Genomic DNA, 22,619 nt, shown 5'->3' with positions numbered 1-22,619 from the left:
ACTCTCACAAATTGACGTAAACTATAACGAAAAATAAATTAAAAACCAGTTGTATTGAAAAATAATATTTATTTTTTTAGCAATTTTAATATTTGTTAATTTTCCTTTTAATTTTATTATCACTTTTTCCAACAAAATATAATAAATTGAGAATGCTTTATATTTACGGCCAAGACTGTACTGGAAAAATAAGGAAAATAAAAAAAAACGAAAATCTGTGAAAGAAACTTTAACTCATGTTTTTCAAAACTGGGCTTTTAAAACAAAAAAAAAGAAGAACAGCTCGCGTTCATTATTTTCGGGATAATAAACTCCGGAGTTTCGCGTTTCGCGCTCACCGTTCTCCACACCTTTCGTATTTATTTTTAGAAGATGCCCGCACGACGCGCGCCTGAAGGGTTATTGTTAAGATAAATCTCACTCTGTCCCCTTTCCCAGGCTACCTTCGACCCTTCCGGCTTAACTCAATTTCCCCCGTGCCGCGGCGTGGACTACCGGCTAGCCGCTGATGTAAAGTCTAGTTTACACGAACAACGGACGTTCGGGCAGACGCGCAAGGGCGAGATACAGGGAGCGAATCCGACCACTAATTAAGAGACGCGCCGCGGTTCGTTCGCGCTCGGGGAATTCGGGGTAGTATCTCTCTCCCTCGCTCGTCTTGCGAGACGAATGCGCTCGTTTCGCGAACACGTATATACTTCGGGGATTCCATTACGTTACCCGACACACACCGCCGCGGGATGTTACGACAAATTCTTATTGTGTCTTGCGAATTCCAAAAACAAGACATGTCCCCCTGGGTCTTGTATTTTTCGTGATGTTCCAGAGAAGCAATTATTAAATGGGTCTCGTCCTCTTTGTTTATTATTTAACACATCGAGGCTAAATAGAAGTTTTATTTAAAAAAAAAGGTCCTCTTCACACACACGCACACACACACACACACACACACACACACACACACACACACACACACAAAAATTTCGCAATGTCGGACAATCTAAACTTTATATGTCATTAATATCATTTTTTTTATTTATTTCTCAATCTCTAGCTTTGGACCATATATACACACACTTTTTCATGATAAAAAAATATAACATAATAACATATATAATATAACATTAATGTAAAATGCAATCCTTAATCATAAATCATTTTTTTTCTATTTCGCTCAATGTTATTTCTTTTTCTTTCTTTTAAAATATCCATAGTCGTTAAAATGTTTGAATAAAAAGTAAATATAAAAAATATAAGAATACACTGAAAAAAAAAGTAATTTTACATGGAAATTACATGTTTATGACTGGAAAATTATCTAAATTAAATATGTATGATTGGAAATTTACTGGAAATTGTAAATTTTCAATCATATTTAGATAATTTTCCAGTGATGAACATGAAATTTCCATGTAAAATTACATGCATTTTTTTCAGTGTAATAAATAAATTAATATCATACATTAATACAGATTATTCTAAATTTATTTGTTTAGCATTTACATAAAAAAAAAAAGATTGTTCTCAAAAGTATTAGAGACCAGTCGTATTTCATTTATTTATTATTTATTATAAACTTATCAACGATGTTTTATTTTAAGAAGAAAAATTGTTCTCAAAATATTCTAATCTTCTGTCCGTTTTATTTTTTCTCAAAACTTTATCCGCTATCTCTCTTAACATCATTCGAAAATACCTAGATCCATTTATGCTTCTCAGATGCGTGCAAGATCTCGTCAAAATAACGAAGTCAACGCACACAGAACACAATTAAAGTCGAAATCTTCGAATTGGTGAGATTTCCTCGCAACGATCTCGGCTCCGGCGAATCGCGCGAGGAAATCGGGGAATACGAGATGGTGGGATAGTCGTGGATCGCGCGTGCGAAGGGAGGCCAAGAACCGAAGAAGACGCCTTGGAGTCTGCGGCCCCGAGGATCCAATTATCCAACGGAATAAAATTGCGCTCGAGGGCGAATCGTCCGCTCTCGCACGCGTCGCTCGCGTATCCCGGACGGCGAGTACGGGGGAGTAATTTCGCTGTAATGCCAGTGCCGTGGTGCAGCGGGGCGGGCCTCATCGGCGTCGTGTGTTGTTGAGTCGGTGGTTTCGCCGTGTTTACCGTGGCGATGCGCCGTGACGGTCGCATAGCTGGGAAAATTGAGTTACGGAGGGAGAAGAGATAGAGTAACTTCCGCGCGCAAGATGACAGACACGATGCAGCGTCTGATACACTTCGCAAAAATAAGTATATACGATCTCCGGATAGATTCGCTAAAAATCGATTTTTTGCGAAAAAAAATCGCTTCAAAAATCGCCTTTCTATAAAAAAAAAAAAGATTTTTTTTACAAAAAGATCGGGTGAAAATGGCTCCTTTTAATTAGAAAAATCAACCTATATAGGGAAGCCAGAAGTTACAGCGAAACCAACGCTTAGCTACGACTGTTAACTGACGGCTAAAGTTCTATCAGCCAGTACTAGGCCATCACTGGTAAATGACTGGCTAAAATGACTAGGCCAGAATCATCTGTCAGTTACTGGGCTCAAGTTATTATCCAGTAATACTTAGGCAGAACTGGGCCAGTAGTTTGCCAGTACTGAGTTGATTGTAAAACCCTACATGGGAAATTTTCGCAAAATGGATCAGTTTAAAATCGCTATTGTTGTTTGAGAAGATCAATCTTTTTGAAGATCGGACTCGACCCTAATAGGGAAGAATAAGGAACGCTACAGCCATCAGAATATTCACATTCGCGCGCTGCTTTGCACAAGCATTTTGTATAATCCAAATCGAGATATCGACATGTTTCCGACCCCTATACTGCAAATCCGACTGTGTAAAAAATAACTTCAATATGTGTGTTATTTTTACAAGGTGTTTATAAGTCTTAAAACAGATTCTCTTTTATTTTAGTTTTTATTATAAATCTTTCTTTCAATTATAATATCTTTTAAAATTATTTTAACATGTTTAATATATTTAATAAAATTTTAATAACTAAATCGAGAGAGGAAGAGAGAAACGTCAATATACTTCTAATTCATAAATCTGCTTTCTACTGAAAATCTCTAGAGTCTGGCAGTTTTATCTCTGTGTTATCTAGTTCCTCATTCTATACTCTTTATTTTTAGAGTAGGAAAGGATATGGAATACTATTTTTTACTGAAATAACTCAGATTTTCATGTGACGTACTTTTGATACAAGTTTGTTAGCCATAGAGTGATATCAATTTTATACTAGAAGTTCTTTAAATAGACAGAACATAATTTATATATATATATATATATATAAAAAAAAACTGAAGAGGAAAAAAAATTGCGGTTATGGAACGGATGGGGAGATATGGAATATCACGAATCAGTAGGTATATGTATAATAGGTGTAACTTTACACGTTGGATACATGCACACATTTGGTTACCAAATTTAGTTCAATATCACATCATTTGAAGCCGCATCCAAGGCCTCCAAACTAGACTGAAATCTACCATATGCAACATACTTTTCAAAATTACATAAAAAGTGTAGAAAAACATAAACTGTATGCGAGTAATATAATTACTTGTTTCAAATATCTATTTCAAAGGTTCATATATATTTGCATATCATAAGTTCATCACAAGCATCAAATTTATTCAAAATATATTGTAAACCCTAGTGAGTTTAATGCTTCAATCAAGACTATTAAATTAAAACAAATTCAATTTATTTACTAAAGTTTCTTGTTCGATCAATTTTATAACATTCTTCAAAAGAAGAAAAATTCTTGTTTTGGGTACATAATAATGAGTTTTTCTAAAATTTATAATAAGTAGATATATTTTAAGATTATTAGAAAATATTTTCATTAAAGATAACCGTTATCTTAAAAAAAGAAAGTAAATTGAGTAATTACTTTTTTTTTTAAATAATATTTTTCTGTTTGTACACACCTGTAAAACTGTATGCTACTTGTAAAAATTAAAATGCAACTTTCACAATAACGTAGTAAATAGTAATGATCCACCAATGATCATATTATAACATCTAAGTAGACTGTGAAAAAATAATTTTGACGATTGCTCCGAATGTAGTGTAAACTATACAAGATATCACAGTATTTTGTAACTCTCCACCTATTCCATATAACCGCATTTTTTTCTCTATCTAGAGCTTCTTGAAGTTTTTCTCTCATTTTAATATATTACAAATATTGTACTCATTTTTTTAAATTTTAGAATTTTTTTGCAAATTATTTAAATATATTTAATTTATGTTTATCTTTGGATGAAAATGTGTTTTATGCATAATTATTCTTGACTTACCGAGACACCCTGTGCTGTGCTATCCTACCGTGACTGGGCAGTGTCACGTTGCTGTCGCTTTTCGACCAGGTGACGGAATTCTTGGCGTCGGGCAAGTCGACCTTGCCCAGGTAAGCCTCGCAGAAGAGCCTCGCTGTACCTCCCAGGGGCACCAACTGCGAGGTCGGTCTGTAAGTGGGCAAAGGTTTTCCCGTGTAGACCCCGGACTCCTCATCTGAAATTTAGATTACGTCTACGGTGAATTTAAATTATAATATTTATGTACGTATAAAAATCGACATATATAAGTCATATGTATACACTAGCGCGCGCTAATCCGCACGTTTATCAAAAATTTAACCGGTCTTATCTTCGCCGGCATTTAATAGCACCCGATGATTAATGACACTTCTTAACATGGCGGACATAATGAATCTTACGAAAAATGAAAATCACTTTAATATCGCCTTGCATTACCGCAATCCCCACACCGCGCCATTGCTATGAATTACGAGTGGCCTGCATTATCATGATATACTCCTCCGCCATTTATTGTACCACGCTTCATCCTCTGCGTGTTCATATTTAATGTGAAAACACTTTTCGACAGTGTCTTTCCATCTTGCTCCAAGGAGGTCATAAAAACCATCTATCTGCCATACGAATCTTTATGGATTCACCAAAGAACTGACTTAAAGGTAATTATTATGAAAAGTAATTCCCCTCATGCAACGTAAAATTGTCAATCTTCATAATCTCTAAATATTCAATATTAAAAAATTTGATTTCTTATTATGATTTTTGTAATTTTATTTATTAATTATTCCAAATACATTCCATCTAAAGTAATACAATCTTTACGATAAAATTTCTAGAAATATGTTTTATAAACTTCTTTTGAAATGAGGGAAATGACTTCGGTCGAAATTTTTTGTATCTCATAATTCTCGAAATTGTGTTAAAATGTTGTTCTTCCAGCTTCATTTTTAATTTGAAAAAAAGAAAATAATTGCAGGAAACTATATAAGGTGAATACGGTGGATGGTCGAGCACTAAAGACACCTTTTAAGGCTGTGTTCCCTCTTTATTCCATTATTTTTCTTAATAAGTAAAAAACGTAGGTACTTTCATTTTTGACGTCACAAATAAATAATATAATAAAGAGAAATATAACTCGAGTTAGAAATAAAATTTTAGGAAATAATTTTGGAAAATAATTTCATACACTGAAAAAAATGGTCTGATTGAATTAAATAGTAATTTTGGTGGAAAATGGACGAACCAGAATTTTCTGGTTAAATCTGCTAGAATTCTAGTTGAGGTAGCTTGATATAATTATTCTGGTAAAAATAAGAATTCTGGTAGATTTTACCAGAAATATTGTATTAACCAAAATTCCGATTATCTCAACTAGAAGTCTAATAAATTTAATCAGAAAATTCTGATTCGTTCATTTTAAACCAAAAATTTTTTTCAGTGTACTATACATATTTTGTAGCTTTAGTTATTCAGCCTGTAGAAAAAAGTTCAGAAACTTTTGCGACGAACCGTACATATTAACTAATAAAATGAAATCTAAAATCTTAACTCTTAAGCGGATATTCAATGAGACGAAGTTATTACTTTTCGTATTCCCTTAAATTTTTTGACATCAAATAGTAGTGAAATATTTCGCTTTAAATTTTAATTAGTAATAATAAGCTCCCTGAAATGCCTTAAAAGTATCGTGATTTTTATTACTTTCACCAGAGATGATGACAGACATTCGATTAATTAATTTAATTAGCTCGATGCATCGGACGGCCTTTGAAACGCGCTGTAGAGTACGGCATCGAAGTGCACGGGTGTGTGTAGACATCGAGAGCATCGAATGAAAGAAGCCGGCGGATAGTGGATGGTGGATGGCGGAAGGTTACAGGTCGTTGAGTCGGAACGGCGAGAGAGAGAGGAAATAGAGACAGTGCGTTCAGGATGGCCGAATGGGTAATTCAATCAGCATTGATGCGCGAAAAACGCAGAATTAAACAACCATTTATTAATCGAAAATGTGCGCGCATGTGAAAAGGGCGCGTGTTACGCTTATCGATTACCGTTGATTAAAATTGATGGATGGCGATGTTGAATGGTCAACACTCGATGTCATTTGAATTATTGCTATTTTGTTGAATGTTTTGCGTTTATTAACCGTTCGGTATGATATCAGAGTACCGCAAATGTAGAAGCTTTATATTATGGAATATTCTGAAATTCACAGTAAAATCGCGTAAAATCAATACACAGTGCTCATAAATTCGCATTTCGCGCTATTCAGAGATCTAAATGAGAAGTTTGCTCGCAAATCAACTTGGGAAATGTATTTTTTAATTATGCTTACTTATTTCCGAGATAAATGAGTCTCCGAGCTGCAGCGAAGTCTTAATTTCGGTAATATCCTCCTCGCGTATTCTCGCAACAATATAATGCATAAAGATACATTTATACTTCTCAGCTTGATGCTTCACGATTTTTTTTTTAGATGCATTAACTACACTCATAACTAAGTAGAATTGGTATATTTTCATAAGATTTATTTTTTAAATAAAAGAGACATATGACTTGTGCTACACTAAAAAAAATATTAAATTTTTAATAAATATGAAACATACTAAATAAATAAATTCTAATTAAATATTTATCAAATGTAATTTGATTTAACTATCATTTTCTTATCGAGTAAATATTTATTTACTGTAAGTAAATGTTTATTTCGTACTATAAAAAAAATATGTATTAAAATTTAGTAAATTTTTTTCGATGTAACTTATAACAAAATAGAATCGGTACAATTTCTTCAGATTAATTTTTTAAATACAATAGATATATGAAATCCTAATTTCTAACAAAGAAAAAGCGCCAATAAGAAGGATCTATTCTTTCCGCGATCGATATACGTCACAAATTTGAAGTACGGTATTCAAACAGCCTTTATTGATTCATTTAATGCCCTCGATTTTATCTTGATATTCCATTCTTCGCACCTATCTTTATTTGAGAATCCCGGACACGAACAGGTGCACGGAGAAGTTCGACCTCATTTCGAAAAAGCGCGGAGCATCGAACGGCCGAGCCGCGCCGTTAGTATGCGTCTCCGCGCGCCTTGCCGCATCCGGCATCCGGCCAGCCGGATATCGCATCGAATTCGGGTACAAACAAATTGCTAACTGTCGAAATTATGATACATAGGCCGTGCATTCATTGCCCGCCGCCATTGCCGTAAACGCGAACATCCGCCAGTGATAAGGGTCAGATTAGATTAGGATTAAGTTAGTTAGAGTTAGGCTCGGATTAACATGGCGATCCCGTTATCGGTTTACTTCTTCCGATTTAATTTTGAATATATCTACACTACAGAACAATCTAATAATGCTCTTTCTCATAATCAGAAAAAAGTATTCAAAAGAAAAAAATAGATACAATTTTAGATACAAAAATAATAGAAAAAGTTCTATCTCTCACCATCTTTCTCTCTTTCTGATCTCAAAGTTTATATTATAAAATAAGATGCAGATAGTTGAAAGAAGCTCCATGGTTGCGTCGCCTAACTCAACTTATAAGCGAGAACGCGAAGTGAACGAGTTAACGTTTTCCTCAAAGAGTGGAAGACAAGTTCCATTAGGGAAGTAAAGGGTGCTTGAATATGTTCACCTAGGTTCGCAATTAATATCGTATAATCGAATCACAACGAGGACTTGAGTGCTGCTAAATTCGGCGAATTGCCGTGAGCGCCTTCAAAGCAGTCGCCATTTTCCAGAGCTGATCCTCGCGGCAAGGCTGCTGTAACGATTTAATTATACCTTGCGGTAGGACAGGTAATTTCGTGAGAAGCCAGGTTGCACTCAGTTAGGTTCGCCAAACGAAAGCGGAGGTTGCGAGAACACTGTAACACAGGTAACTCTATATATTCGCGATGGCGATTTTCCAAGATGGCGGCGACTCGTTGGCTCGTCATGGCGGCCGGGCAAGACTATTAATCTCGTAAAGCTCTTGCAGCTTTACGCCCGCGTCGATATTTATCGGAGACCGGCCAATTTGTGCTCACCTAACGGCCTCGTCGTCGTTCGCGTAAGCCTCTCTTGGTTCCATTAGGTTATCCAGATAAAATATTGACGGAACCTAACCTAACTTGATCGATACACTACGTCTTAGAAACATGATAAATTGGCAATCCTTAAATAACACGATTGATAGTCACAGAGTTACTCAAAATAGCGAACTTAAGGCAGATAAATTAACGATGTATAATATATACATGATAAAAGTTTTTTTAATAAATATCTCAAAGAATTTTAAAGGACAATTGATAATTTATGTGTCGTAAAAGATACAATATATACATCTTTAAAAAATTAAGCATCTTTCAAGAATGATCTAAGTACTTTGAGCGATTAAAAATCAGTCTATTTTTAACGAAAATTTGATTGAGATGGAACGGTGATGAGCTACGTGAAGCTTCAATAAAATCTATCGCAGCAGCTGTTACATACCAGTATCAAAGAAATAATAGTATGACTTCGACTGAATAAAATATGCTAGATTTCTTTAGAGCTATGTTAGACTTGAGAGTAACTGAAATATTAATGAATATTACTACATAATCAAGATATGTTTAATTAATTGTAAGTAACATCTCCGAAATACTTAAAAGATTAAAGCAGACGATTTTTGTTCAATGATTTAAAACTGTAAAGAAATTATATTACGCTAAATTACTTTTAATGTGTGTTTTTCACACTAAATAAAATATCGTTCAGAGAAGTTCAGAGAAACTTGATATATTATTAATATAGAGGAAATTGATTCCAAAGATGTTGATAATTTATCGAAGTAATTTTTAATTCACTCTACAATAATATGTTAAATAGATGTACGTATTTCTCCGTTTATTTTCTCTAAACATAATTACGTGTATCATTTTTTTTCTGTGGCTTCAGCTATTCAAAACTTCTCCCCCGAACACGGTCGCGTTTTGAGTTTCTATCACTTCCCTAAACGTTATATCTGTTGTTGCTACGTGAGCGTGTCTTAAACGTGAACGAGCCCGGCGGACCAGAGCGAGTGCACGAGCGCGAAATTAACGTAAGGCGAACCGCGTTCTGCAAGGAGAAACGACGTAACGATCCACGTAACTGCGGACCGATAATCGAATGCAGACGGCTTGATTAAATCACTCTCTCCGCATCCCTACGCCGCGCCGCACGAAACTAACCCACCCCATCTCTCGTTTCCTTGCGCCTTCCTTCCTTCCTTCCTCCTATTAGCTATTTCAGCCTCTCGACCTTTCTTCTTCGTATACATTTACGTAGTGTAGGTATCATACATAGATATTGCGTGTACGTAACATGCGTCTCGCAAAAGCAGATTGTGCTCTTTCATCTTCGACCATCGGGAATCAAGGGAGCGAAATGATACACGAATCGAGATTATCGAAAATTAAGGATCGTATAGAAGATTAATAATGCAAAAGAAAGGTAGAAAATAATTCAGTAACGCGGTTTCTCTCGAAATAAAAAGCTGGGAGGAATAAAAGATAGCCAATATGACCAGATAGCGAATATGAAATTGTTAAAAAAACACGGTTGAATTCGAAATTGTGGTGAGCAGCTTAGAAAGTTCGGTTCCGCCATTTGATAAATTATATCTAAAGCTATAAGTAGATAAATATTACGTTGCTAAATTACTTCCAATATTTATGTCCTATACCAGAAACGATATATAAAATTTTGAGAAATTTAGAAAAAAACTCGAAGAACTCATTAAAATTATATAGAGAATTGGCTTAGAAAAAAAAGGGAAAATCTATATCTCTCTCAAATTAATTTAATATTCAATATCCTGCAATTATGTAATACAGGATGGATATTCCTCAATTTAATACGTTTAAAATAACATAATTACAAATATAGGTATGAAACAGCTCAAATATTACGTTACTAAATTATTTCCAAAATTTTTTTGTCATAACCAGAAACGATACGTAAAATTTTGAGAAATTTAGAAAAAATCTCGAGGAACTCATTAAGATTATCGGGAGAATTGGCTTGAAAATCTATATTAAAATAATTTTCAATATCCTGTAATTATTGAGGATGGATTTCCTCAATTTAATTCGTTTAAAATAACGTAATTAAAAATAAGCAATGAAGCAATTCAAATATTTATCAGCCACCACAAAGACGTCTTCTGCCCGCGATTAACTAACTTTAGCTCGGAAAATTTTGAATATATATACGTGTAATTTTAAACAGACGTATCCGAATGCCATTTGAAGTGGCGCGGGAGTTACGTTACAAGTTCTGGCCCAGTTTCGCGGTCTGGTAACAGCTCCGGGGATTGCGCCGAAAACGACGCGTCACCGCGGAAAGTGGCGAGTCAAAAAGCGTTCGGCCTCGGACGTTCTATCTATCCCCGGATGTGTCCATTCCATACAATGTCCGGCTGGAATCTCGCGGTTGTGGCCGGGACAGGCTCGTAATTTAGCGTGAAATACGTTTTCCAACTGCCCGCTGCATGCGGCCGCGCTGCGCTACGCTGCGCTAAACTCCGCATACACCGACTGTGACGTGCATCGCGCCGCGAGCGTACAACCGACCGACTCGACTCGGAGGATATTCTCGAGTGCTCAGCAATATGCGTAGCACGTTCCATAATCTGCGGCGAGATAATACGGAGAGCACCGCCATCAAAGACGGACGACGCCTCTACTCTCTTCCTTGACGTTGCCAAGGAATACAGCATCCGGGGAGTCAGACGGAAAATTCAGACGACCGTGTACTAAAGTGACCTATATATTTCCGTTTTGATGAAGATTGAACTTCATTTAATTTAAATTCATGATATCAAAATCGAGACGCGTACACTGATGAGGCTTGTGATCCTTGACAGCGAGAGATTTCATGGCAGAGCGCAGAGTCGAATATATTTGAAAAATTAAGTTAAATCTTCCAAGCAGCATATCATATTAAATTCAAATTTGTCGAAAGTACACGTAATTCAATTAATTAATTTAGTAGAAGCGAAAGTGGTATGGCCAGTGTGTAGACCTCATGACCATGACTCCTCTTAATATCTCTGCTATTAGATGGTGAATTCTAATGGATTTCTTATGAAATTATTTGTTCAGTGACTTGCTGTTACAGCATGACGGTAATATGCCAATACACAATAATCAGTATTTATTATAACGCATTTTTATTTTCAAGCATTGTGAAACGTTTTTAAAGTATACACAGAAAAAAAGATTTTCTCTGCCGCAGATAATCTTATAATGTATTTGCTGCCGTAACTATAAATTTATAAACTACAGCGAAATGGTTTGCTGCTATAATATAGATATCACAGCTAAGACATTAGCTATAATACCTATATTTTAGCTGTCCATATTTCACATCTGCCATTTAGTTACCACATGCAGTTTTTAGTTACGACAGCTACTTTTTTTCCGTGTAATTTAGCATTTAATTACACATACTTCCTCATTCTTCTTAAATTTGTCCACATTATCACACAATTATATGTATATTTTAGTGTTATTTAACATTTTAATTGGCTTTATACATTTTAAATTATGCAAAGTTAAACATAGCATTTTGCTAATGTGACCCTCTTAAGCGTGCTAATTGCTGATAACTTCTTTTTTGAAGTTTTCATATCAAAATACTTATTCCATAAATCGATTGTAGCTCTACTATTAATGTAGTTTTGAAACTAATTGTAAATTTTGTAAATATTGTTTTTTTAAACAAAACCAATTTTTTAAATCTTGTAAATTTTTGTAAAAAGCCATATGTAGCCACATTATATAAATAATATTCTAAGAAAATGTTTCGTAATTTTGAGTTTAGAATCGATTGAACAACACTTTGATAAATGTAAAAAGGGCCTTTATTATATTCCTTATTATACAGTAAATAATTTCGAATAATATAATACATTTAAATAATTGTTTTTAAAAATAAATTTCTATTGTATATATCTTTACATCCATACATTCCCGCCGTTTCTTAGCTTAATAAAGTTGTTCCACTTTACTCTCTAAGAATGAATCAATGACTTCAATGCTACACTTATAACTGATGTAGGTAATCATCAGCGAATATTTACTGTTTTTCAATAAAACCTAATAATGTCACTTTTCTTTAGAAAGTATTTGAATTTATCTTGTATCACTAATGTAACATCAAGTATTTTGGATCTACTTTCTAAAAGTGAATTAGCATGTATACGTATTATTACGGACTTCAGTGGTACACTTATAACCGATGTAATCATCAGCAAATATTTATTGTTTTTCAGTAATATAATCACTAGTTCACTACTTTTAGAGATTCAATCTGCAGAAATCATAATTTCTAAAAGTAAATCAGTGTATTATTACTGAAAAACAGTAAATATCGTTGATGATTACATAAGATATGAGTATAGCACTGATCGAGCAGAAATTGAACCTCATGGCTAGCTAGTCATGAGAAAGTAAATCAGTGCATGTATTATTGCTGACTTCGAAGTCAGCAATAATACATGCACTGATTTACTTTTAGAGAATAGATCCCAAAATACTTGATTACATTAATTATACACGATATATATAAATTCAAATACTTCCTAAAGAAAAACGACACAAATCATAATAGAGATAATTTTTAGGGATAACATGACACTAAACAAAAATTATTAACTGCATTACTTCTCGAGAATTCGAAACAAGTCATTTGTGATTAGCTCTAAGCTAACATTTAATACCGCTGTAATAAATAATTAATTTTAAAATATGAAATTTTTCTTCCTCTCTCGAATATAATTTTATATCTTTTATTTATGTCGCTTTTTTGCGGAGGTGCGATATATTAATGATAATCTAATGTTTTAATATGTTATTAAGAGAAGAAGCATAATTCATAAACTCAATTCTCTACTATAGACCTCTTTAAAAAGATACTCGAAGAATTCTTCTCAAAACAGGATTCAAGAGTTAAATTAAATCCACTGACAATGAGAAATTCTTACAAAGTTTCCCACTGGAGTAAAAGTTAAATTCAGATAAATAAATTAAAAAAACAGATTGTTCAGATACTTTGTGAGACTAAGTTTCTGTCGAGCTGTTCAACATTGATTCATTTGCCAGTTCTCGTTAAAAATTCGTAGGATATAGAACCGTGGTGCCTTCGCAAGTGCCTCCTATCAGCTGACTGTGCACACCAATCAATCGCGAAGTCCCACCGGCCCTTGCCGATCTATCGATCGCGATGCTGCCGCGCTTCGCGATTTATTTTCACCGCTTAATATCGCAGTGATGCGAATCGATACGGATAGCCCCGTCCGTCCGTCCGGCCGGTGCAATTTATTGATCAGAGCAACATTGCGCCCACCTGGCAACGTAAACGGACAGAAACCCTTTTACGTCATGATGCATGTGGGAGAGTGTCACGTGCCGGCGAATTCGCCAATACTTTGTTGCGAAACACGCGGCCCTCCTTCGGGAGGCGAGTAGGATGTAACCGCGAGAAAAAAGAAAAGAGGAGAGCAAAAAAAAGAAGAAATCGCCGGCACGAAACGTCAGCCGTCATTGCTATATACTCTTTCGCAACCGTGCAATTTCTACGTTAAAATGCTGGAAAATACGATACGTACTTTCCTCGATGAACGTCGACTCGACTTTTCCTCAGCGGGAATTTAACAGGTGCCTCAGTTTCTTTACTCCGAGGAGATGTAATTTTATTTTCCTAGACCTTTGGATTTTTATTTTCTTAGGGAGACCCGAATAAAGTATATTAAATCAGTTTATTATATAGTAAGAAGAAATAGAAATAAAACACGTAGGAAGCGTTAGTTTTTTTTTTATTATAGTTATAATCGACTAAACACTAAACGTTATTAAAATATAATTGCTTTTCGCTTTCATTAAAATATAATTGTAACAAAACTATAGGTATATGTATTTTCTCGTCGAAAATTGTATCTTTTAATAATGATTTTCTATCCAATAAAAATATATACATAGAAATTTATCACAAACCAATCAAAATTGCCAATAAAAGCCACAAGTAATTAATGCTGAAATATTAACAAGTTACATAGTGTTCACAAAGATTCTCATCGCACTGAATTTAAATTGCTTGTATCATCTTTGTGAACACTATGAAGTTTATTAACAATTTATTAATGTTTTGGTATTAATAACTGCTGTGGCTCTTATTAGCAATTTTAATTAATTTCTGATTCATTTTTGGAGCCTTCTTGGAGAAGAAAAAATATATAGTACTGCACTGTTAAGTTTAATTGTACCCAATTTGAGTTACTTTTAATTATTTCTACAGGTCGCCACTGTTCCTAGTCAATATAATCGTTAACTAAAACGTTAACTTAAAAAATAGATTAAATAATGTAACTAAAAAAAAATGTATTAAATTTGATTCAAATTTAGTTCATTATTTATTATAAGTGCATATGTTAATATGGGTGTTATTTATTCTTTAATTAACCACAGAAATGGATTAATTTATATTTGTACATGGAAGTTAAAAATAACAAAATGTTTAACTCAAGACATTGAGTTACTATTATTCCTTTTGATATCTAAATTATATTAATTAATAAAGAATAATTTAAATAATAAATATTAATAATATACCTTATTATTAATCAACTTATTAATATTATAAAAAATAAAATAATTGAACATAAATAATATACTAAACATCTTGAATTATAAACAATAAATACCTCCTTATTAAATAATTTAATTGCATCACTAAAAGGCTATAGTGTATTTGGTTTAAATAAAAATTTATATTCTATCACTGTGGTTCGTATAAAAGAGTTAGAAGATTGTATATTATTTCGTGAAGGTACTCTATGAATAAAATATGCGTTCTATAATCCATCCAAATTCGCAAAAGATTACGCCGACTTCGAGTGCCTAATTCCCACGTGAATGGCGCATCTTGAGCAACAACGATAGAGTCTTAATGCCATTCGAGAAGTTGTTAACCCACTCGAGTCCGCGCACGGTGGCAGACACGGAATTTCGATCGCGCCCTTTCCACCCCTAGCATACCATCTCACCCCTTCTTAGATCGGAGAAGTGCCGACCGGTAGACAATGCAAACCGAAGTGACTCTAAAGCCGTCGGGTCGGGAAAGTCTCTTCGCGCAGTTGATCCAAAAGTTTCCCCAGGCCGCCGCGCCGCAAACTATCGACGGGGAAAAACAGACGGTCGAACAAGCGAAGTTTCCGCCAATAAAACTGTCGGCGCTCGGGAAATCCGGGCGAGCTTCCGTCGTATCGGTTGTGTTTCTCACGGCGCGAGGCAGTAGGGCAGAGGCGGGTAAGGTGGGTGGACGGGAATGCTTTGTAGGAAGGAGGGTCTGAACAATGAGTTTAACCCGTGTGTAAGTTACTGAAAAGTATACTCTTATCTTTCGCTCGTTACGTGCCTCCATATTGCACACACTTAAATTATTTTCTCATCATTCTTATACCGCATTCAAAAACCGTTTTATTTTTACGTTTTCTAGTCGATGATACACGGAAAAAGATTTGTTAAAACTAAAAACTTCACTAATTCAGCAATCTACAATCTGTAACATAAAAACAGTCATTTCTCTATTAAATATTTTTTATTAAACAGAATTAATTATTTAAATAAAATTAATAAAGTTGTACAGCTGAGAATAAAATTAGCGAATATAGACACCTAATCAAATTTTTTTAATAGCATAGCAAATTTATTAATACAAAGATAACTTTCTATGAAAATCAATCCAGTATATAGATTAAAATTTTTAACAAAATATTGCCAGCTGAGATGGCGCACACTTTTACTACTGTGATGAAAAAAACTTGTTACATTAGCAATTTTCATTGTAGCAAAGAATTAGCTGAATTAGCATACTGATAATTGCTCACAGACATAATTTCTTTGTTAAATCATCAATCCTTTTAATTATAGATGTTGAACTCGCGCAACAAGCTATAAGTTTGCTGAATCACCTAATCTATTGTTTTTCGTGTAGGTATACAATCCGAAAGATTAACTTTAAATCGGAATTCTTCAAAAAAGGAAAACAATAATAGTTTCAGAAATAGTTGGCAATTCTTGTTTTTTTTTACAACTCCGAAGTCCTATTCATATATTCCTTATATTTATGTGACATAACTCAAAAAAGTTTCACGAAAAAAGTAAAACTTATTTTTCAACTTGACAGAAAATTATTGACTAATCAAATAATATGGGCAGAAAGAATATATTCTTAATATTTCGTTTCACAACCCTAAAAAACCACTCTTTGTGACGATATTTTGACGATTCTTTATAAAATTAAGATAGTTTACTTTTGACAGGCTAAAAAATCAAGTTTTTTGAGTATACTTTTGAAGTGTTACGGGAGCGATATATTTGAAAGTTATATCATTTTAATTTAAAATACACAATATATATAAGCAAACTATCTACAAATTCAAATTTATAATGCTAACTATTAATCGCGATTATTTTTCAAGAAAAAGGAATTCTTTTGAATAATATGTTTATTACAAGTATAGAAATAATGTGATTAAATTTTTAGAAAGAAAGTTTTTTAAAGTATACACTATAAAATTTACATACACACGCTTCCCCATTGACTTTTGCACTTTTAAGCGACGATAATTGTCCGGGAAGGAAAATAGGAGACCGCATTAATGCTGTTTCGCATGCAAGAAAGAACAACAAAGGCCATTTACATAAGGAGCTGCAATGTAAAGGGGAAATTTCAACTAGAGCTCTCTACGGTTGCAAGGATGTGGAGAAGTACACAGGATACGCCGGGAACCGATTCCCCAAGGAGCTTATGGCTTGTGGACACAAGATACCGCGAGTCATGCATGTTATTCATAAGTTTCTACAGGCCATCTCAGAAATTGCACCTCCTATAACTCTGCTTGACTGCGGATTTCTCAGCAAGCCGAGGATAATCTTTTTCAGCAACAATCGAATAATCGCTCCGTCGTTTGACGTAATTTATAAGTACACGGTATGGAGATAGTTGCCTCGAATTCTACATGAAAAGAACGATTTTGCTACAAAATGTCTAAAAATGTAAATACAGATCTGAAAATAATTTTGCTAGACCATTAAGATAATTATGTAGGATACTCAAGTTGATTGCTAGAATGTCAAAACTTTTTATAACACAACTCATTATGTTTGAGAGTGTCCTACATAATTATTTTAATGGTCCAACAAAATTATTCTCAGGTCTGTATTTAGCGAAAAAAATTTAGATACTTCAGCAAAATAAGTAATCCTATAGTGACTTTCGCTCTTCTTCATCTGTTTCCTCTTTCAAAACAGTTGCTTGTCTCTACATTGTTTCACATTTTTAAACTTGATATGCCACGCATTCATGTATCATTCTTTTTCTCTTTGTCATTTTCTCAGTATTATGCGTTTACTATATATGTAATCGTATACCCTGATATTTTCATGCTGATGCATTTTTAACTGCTATTTCTATGCATTTATTACTTACAATGTTTATTCTTCGCGTTCTTTTCTATATTTGAGTAATCGAAATGCAAAAGTCGCTATATCCAAAAAATAAAAAAAAAACGAGATACCGAGACCTTTGAATTTCTTAGCATTAATTGGTTACAAATTCATTTTAAACTGTATTAAATCAATTCCAAATCCTATAAAATCAAGAAAGAAAAGTGAGTCAAACTACAAAAAAGAAATTAAATTCCTACTCTGTACTCTGACTAACCTAGATTTATTAATCTTTTTATGTTGATTTTTTAAAATTGCATTTGGCCAAGTTTTCCTCTGTTGAGATTATTTTATTTTTATTTGAATTTGACATAAACGTATAAAAGAAGAAAAAATATTTTATTTCTTCAATAAATAACTAAATGTAGAGTTTTTTTATAATATAGTATTTATATAAAATTTTTTTATTAATAGAGTAATAAAAATGCTTTCAAACCATAAAAATTTTGTTTAACTTAATAACCTACTTTAAGATTTAACTGGTTTTGTATCAACATTCAGTTTCAATTCTTCCAGCTGCAAAAACAGTCAAGTGCAGTCATTGTATTTTAATAAATAGAAATTGTATTTCTCATATTGTACACGTTTTGTTAACTAAAACAATAAATTCTTCTTAAATTTTAAAAAAAGATAACTATAACTTTTGCAAATAGGCTCATTTGCATCATATTTTGTATATTAATTGTGTTGTATTAAAGTTTAGCATGTTTATTAACAGCACTATTACTAATGCTTCGTTTCTTGAGGAGCATTATATGTTATTATATCCGTTATTATATTTATATTAAAAACTAACTTGTGTACCTCTTCGCACCTCAAAATGAAACTATTATATTATTATTATTATATTAAAATCGTTTTATTATTATTATTAAAATCTTTTCGTGTATAATTTCGCATCAAACTGGCCGTGATACCGTCCAGGAGAGAATAATTTTGTGGCTTTCTTCGCGTTCTAAACTCGGCGCGAAAAAGCAAAGATTAATATCGTTGAATAAATAAGTTTAGACAAGAATAAATGGATAAATAAAAATTTAAGAGCTAGAGCGCGCCGTCCAATCCTTTTACATTAGAATTTCTCTCACAAACATTTTCTGCAACGCGCGTAAATTTTTACGTGAAATTTTTACGCACAAAGCGATCTCTTAAAATTTTAATGACAATTGCGAGACTAATACGCAGAGTCAAACTTTACACCTACATTTCCATGCAATCAGGTAGAATATCTTTGTTTAGGCAAATTTGGCTCTCTGCGAAATTGTCGCAATGAGATTCGTTCCCGAAAGGGCGATCGGCAGATCCGAGTCGAGTTTCAGTCTGATCACGTCTTCGTATACCGGGATCAAGGAACGACATACGCGGCAGGCGCGGTTTCTCAAGGATTACAATCCGACCTGGACATACGACACCTGAGCGAGCGAGCCGGCTGCATTGTGCAAGGTGCGCACAGTGCAGGGTGACAGCCAATATAACATGAGAACGTATTCCTTGAAAATTCGCGTCTGACTTTCGTAGCGGCATATAGGATTTTCTCTCGCCGAAATCCATTTCGGCACGCCATTTATAATTTGACACATTCTCGATTTACGACGTACGGATGTCAAAAAAGGGAAAAATTGAATTAAATAAACGCACGCTATTGTTATCTTATCATATCTCACCATTTTATTAACATTTGATCATTATATTTTGATCATTATATTTTGTGGAAAGTCGTTTCGAAATAAACTGTTGAATCATTTCAACTAATGAAATCTTAACGCAAATTTCAATGGATAAAGTTGGACTATTGATCAAAAATATTTTCGCGGATTTTATACTATTTCGTAGGTGAAATAAAATGGATCGTTTTGCCATAAGGGTGATTTTTTGGGACAGCTATATATTTACAATTGTTTTAATCATATAAAAATAGTTAAAAATGCTATTAATTATAGTTAGGACACACACACACACACTGCTTGAAAATTTTTAATTCCTCTTAACACATTTTTTAGTTGTTGTTATCACATAAATAGTAAGTAAACTTAAAAAAAAGTCATTCTCTATAATGGAGATTGCATTTGCTGAATAAAATGTTTATTTTATTTACCATTTATGTTTTGATATTAATATTATATTTGAAATAATCATATAATTTATAGTATAAATTTTTCATGTTTGAGAAAATTATACATAGGTTATCATTACTAACATTATAAAAGTAACAATCATAAAAATGAAATTCCTAACTATTATTTTACCATGCAATTACAGTCAAATGTCAAACACTTTTATCTCAGTTATACATACTGAGAGGAAAAAATGATTGCAATTATCATAATTTAACTACGATTTATAATCATTTTTTAGAACTAATGATACAAATATCAATTATGCTATTAATAGTAATCATATATACTGTATTAAAATCTTTAATTTTTTCTTAACATATTTTTTAGTTATTATTGCCATATAAAAGTAAGTGAATTTAAGAAAACAGTTATATTCTCTATAATTACGATTACATTTACTAAATAAAAATGTGTTTATTTTTATTAGAATTTATATTAAATGTTTATTTCATTTACCATTTATATCTTGATATTAATATTTGAAACTATATCATAATTTATAATATAGTTTTTTCACATTTGAGACAATCATAAAACTAAAACTCTCAATCATAATTATTTCACCATGCAATTACAGTCACAATACACATAAAATATCAAACGTTTTTCTCTCAGTATAGCATTTCACTTAGCCACCGCGGAGTTTGTTAACTTCAGGATGAATTTATCATATTAGGTTTTGAGTAAGATCGGTGCGAGAAGTTCATAATTCGCGGTGTCGAGTGTGTGGAGCTGTGTCCGAAGTGGACCCCCAACGAATTATGAAGTTCATTTATAGCGACTCGTGGTCGCACTATCGTGGCCATCTCGCCACGTCGGCGTCGTCTCTGTGGCAGCGTAGGAGTTTTATTAGATGTATCGAGGCGCCACGAGGTCCTCGCTGGAACTGGGGTTAACGGCCAATGGCCTCACGGGGACGTTAATCAATTAACCGCAGCGACGCGATGTAACAAGGAAAGACGGGCGTCTGACCCCTCGTCCCGTCCGGCATCCAGCCCGGGTATCTCGGTATAGTATCCTTTGGTAACCCCGGTAACCCAGTGCATCCCTCGGCCGGAACCTTGGTTCGGAATTTCCAGCGCGCTTTCTCGACGATGCAAAATACATCACGAGCTCAACCGATCGTCATTCGTGCCATATTGTTGCCGGGATTAAATGAGATTTTGCGATAGCATAATGACATTACGATCGCAATTACGCATTGACAGTTGTAACAATGATTAAAGGGAGAAAGAGAGAAAAGGGGGAGATATGTGTAATCACGCAGAAACGACAATCGTAATCAATTCCAGCAATGTTATAATATTTAATTAAATAAATGACGCTTTTCATATTCAATTAAATACGCGTTGAGAGTCTGTCGGTACGAATACCGGCTTAATATGACGATCGAGGATCAAAATTTTGCTGGTTCGTTTATCCGTCCGGTCTACGGATTTGCAAAATATTTTTTGTCCGCGCGACGTATGTATATTTTCGTGCTACTCTCCAATTTTAGCATTTCACGTTCGCGCCGTTTAATTTTGAGTACATCCTTTTTGAATGGAATTTTTCATCGCGATCTTTCGAGAGAAACTCTTTTTACCAGTATTTTCGCAATTCCCGCCCGTCTCTATTTTTTCCCCATGCTCTCTGTTTTCCAATAACATTACCCAGTTCAATTTTTAGTTTTGTTTTTTTCACATATGTTCGACGATTATCGCTCGAAATAAGATCTTTTTTTACATATTATTATCGAGAGATTCGTCGTGAAATTTTGAAGTAGCGGAAATGATTCCTCCTCCCCCCCAGATAATAATCATAACAATAGTAATAGTAATAATAATAGTAATAACACTAAGGAATACGATTTTGCAATATGAGTGTGAATATCATTTCCGATTTCCGATGTATTTTAGCGTGTTGAACACAAATCCGTTGGTAAAAGTTTTGACTATCGCGTTTGAGAAAAATGGTATCAAAGGGACCAAAACATGACCCCCTTTGATGCCTTTTTTCAGTTTTGACGTAATAATTAACTTTGGCTAACAGATTCATATTAAGCAGGTAAAAATACGTCGTAAATGACTAAAACTCACAACCGTGATGAAAGAAAAAGTTAAATTTTGTTGAATATATAAGAAAAGAACTATCTATTTTTAAATTGCTGTAACTCGGAAACAAAAAAATCATAAATATTAAAATAAACCGAAATGCATTTTAAAGCTAAAAGTTGATATTTTGGTATTAATAACATTGAGCAAAAAAAACTTGCTATCGATGCTGCAACGACTTAAAAACTCTCAAAACTGTCGATTTTGACCTCTTTGATTGGCCTCATTTTTCTCAAAATAACTGTAATGTAACAGCCAACAAAGTCATATTCAGCAGGCAAAAATATATCGGAAATGACTATCTACATTCGTACAGCAAAAAGAAAGTCAAATTTTGTTCCACAGTTTAATTTTGTTGATACAATGTGTGACAATATTAAATATAATTTTATCCAAATCAATATATAAAAAATAGTGAATATACTACAAATAAGTTAAAGTACTTAATAGGTGAGGTTGCAACTGAGCAGCTGATGTGATACCTTATCTGGTTATTAGTGGTTATTAGTAGGTATTGCAGGGTATTACAGGCCTAACTGATGTAATAGTATATTATACACGTAA

General features: G+C 33.6%; 1 protein-coding gene across 1 annotated transcript in view; it reads right to left on the bottom strand.

The window, feature by feature from the left end:
* LOC108721859 (interleukin-1 receptor accessory protein-like 1) overlaps nucleotides 1-22,619 on the bottom strand; it is a 253,589-nt gene that overhangs the window by 53,380 nt on the left and 177,590 nt on the right. The window contains exon 3 of the mRNA XM_018446633.1: nucleotides 4,306-4,519. Within this exon, the coding sequence (XP_018302135.1) occupies nucleotides 4,306-4,519 (214 nt within the window). The remainder of the gene's footprint in view (nucleotides 1-4,305; nucleotides 4,520-22,619) is intronic.

The sequence above is a fragment of the Mycetomoellerius zeteki genome, unplaced genomic scaffold, assembly GCF_001594055.1.
Source record: "Mycetomoellerius zeteki isolate Tzet28-1 unplaced genomic scaffold, Tzet1.0 scaffold186, whole genome shotgun sequence".
Lineage (NCBI taxonomy): Eukaryota > Metazoa > Arthropoda > Insecta > Hymenoptera > Formicidae > Mycetomoellerius > Mycetomoellerius zeteki.
Note: the sequence above shows the minus strand (reverse complement) of the source record. Positions and strands in the feature narration are given on the sequence as shown.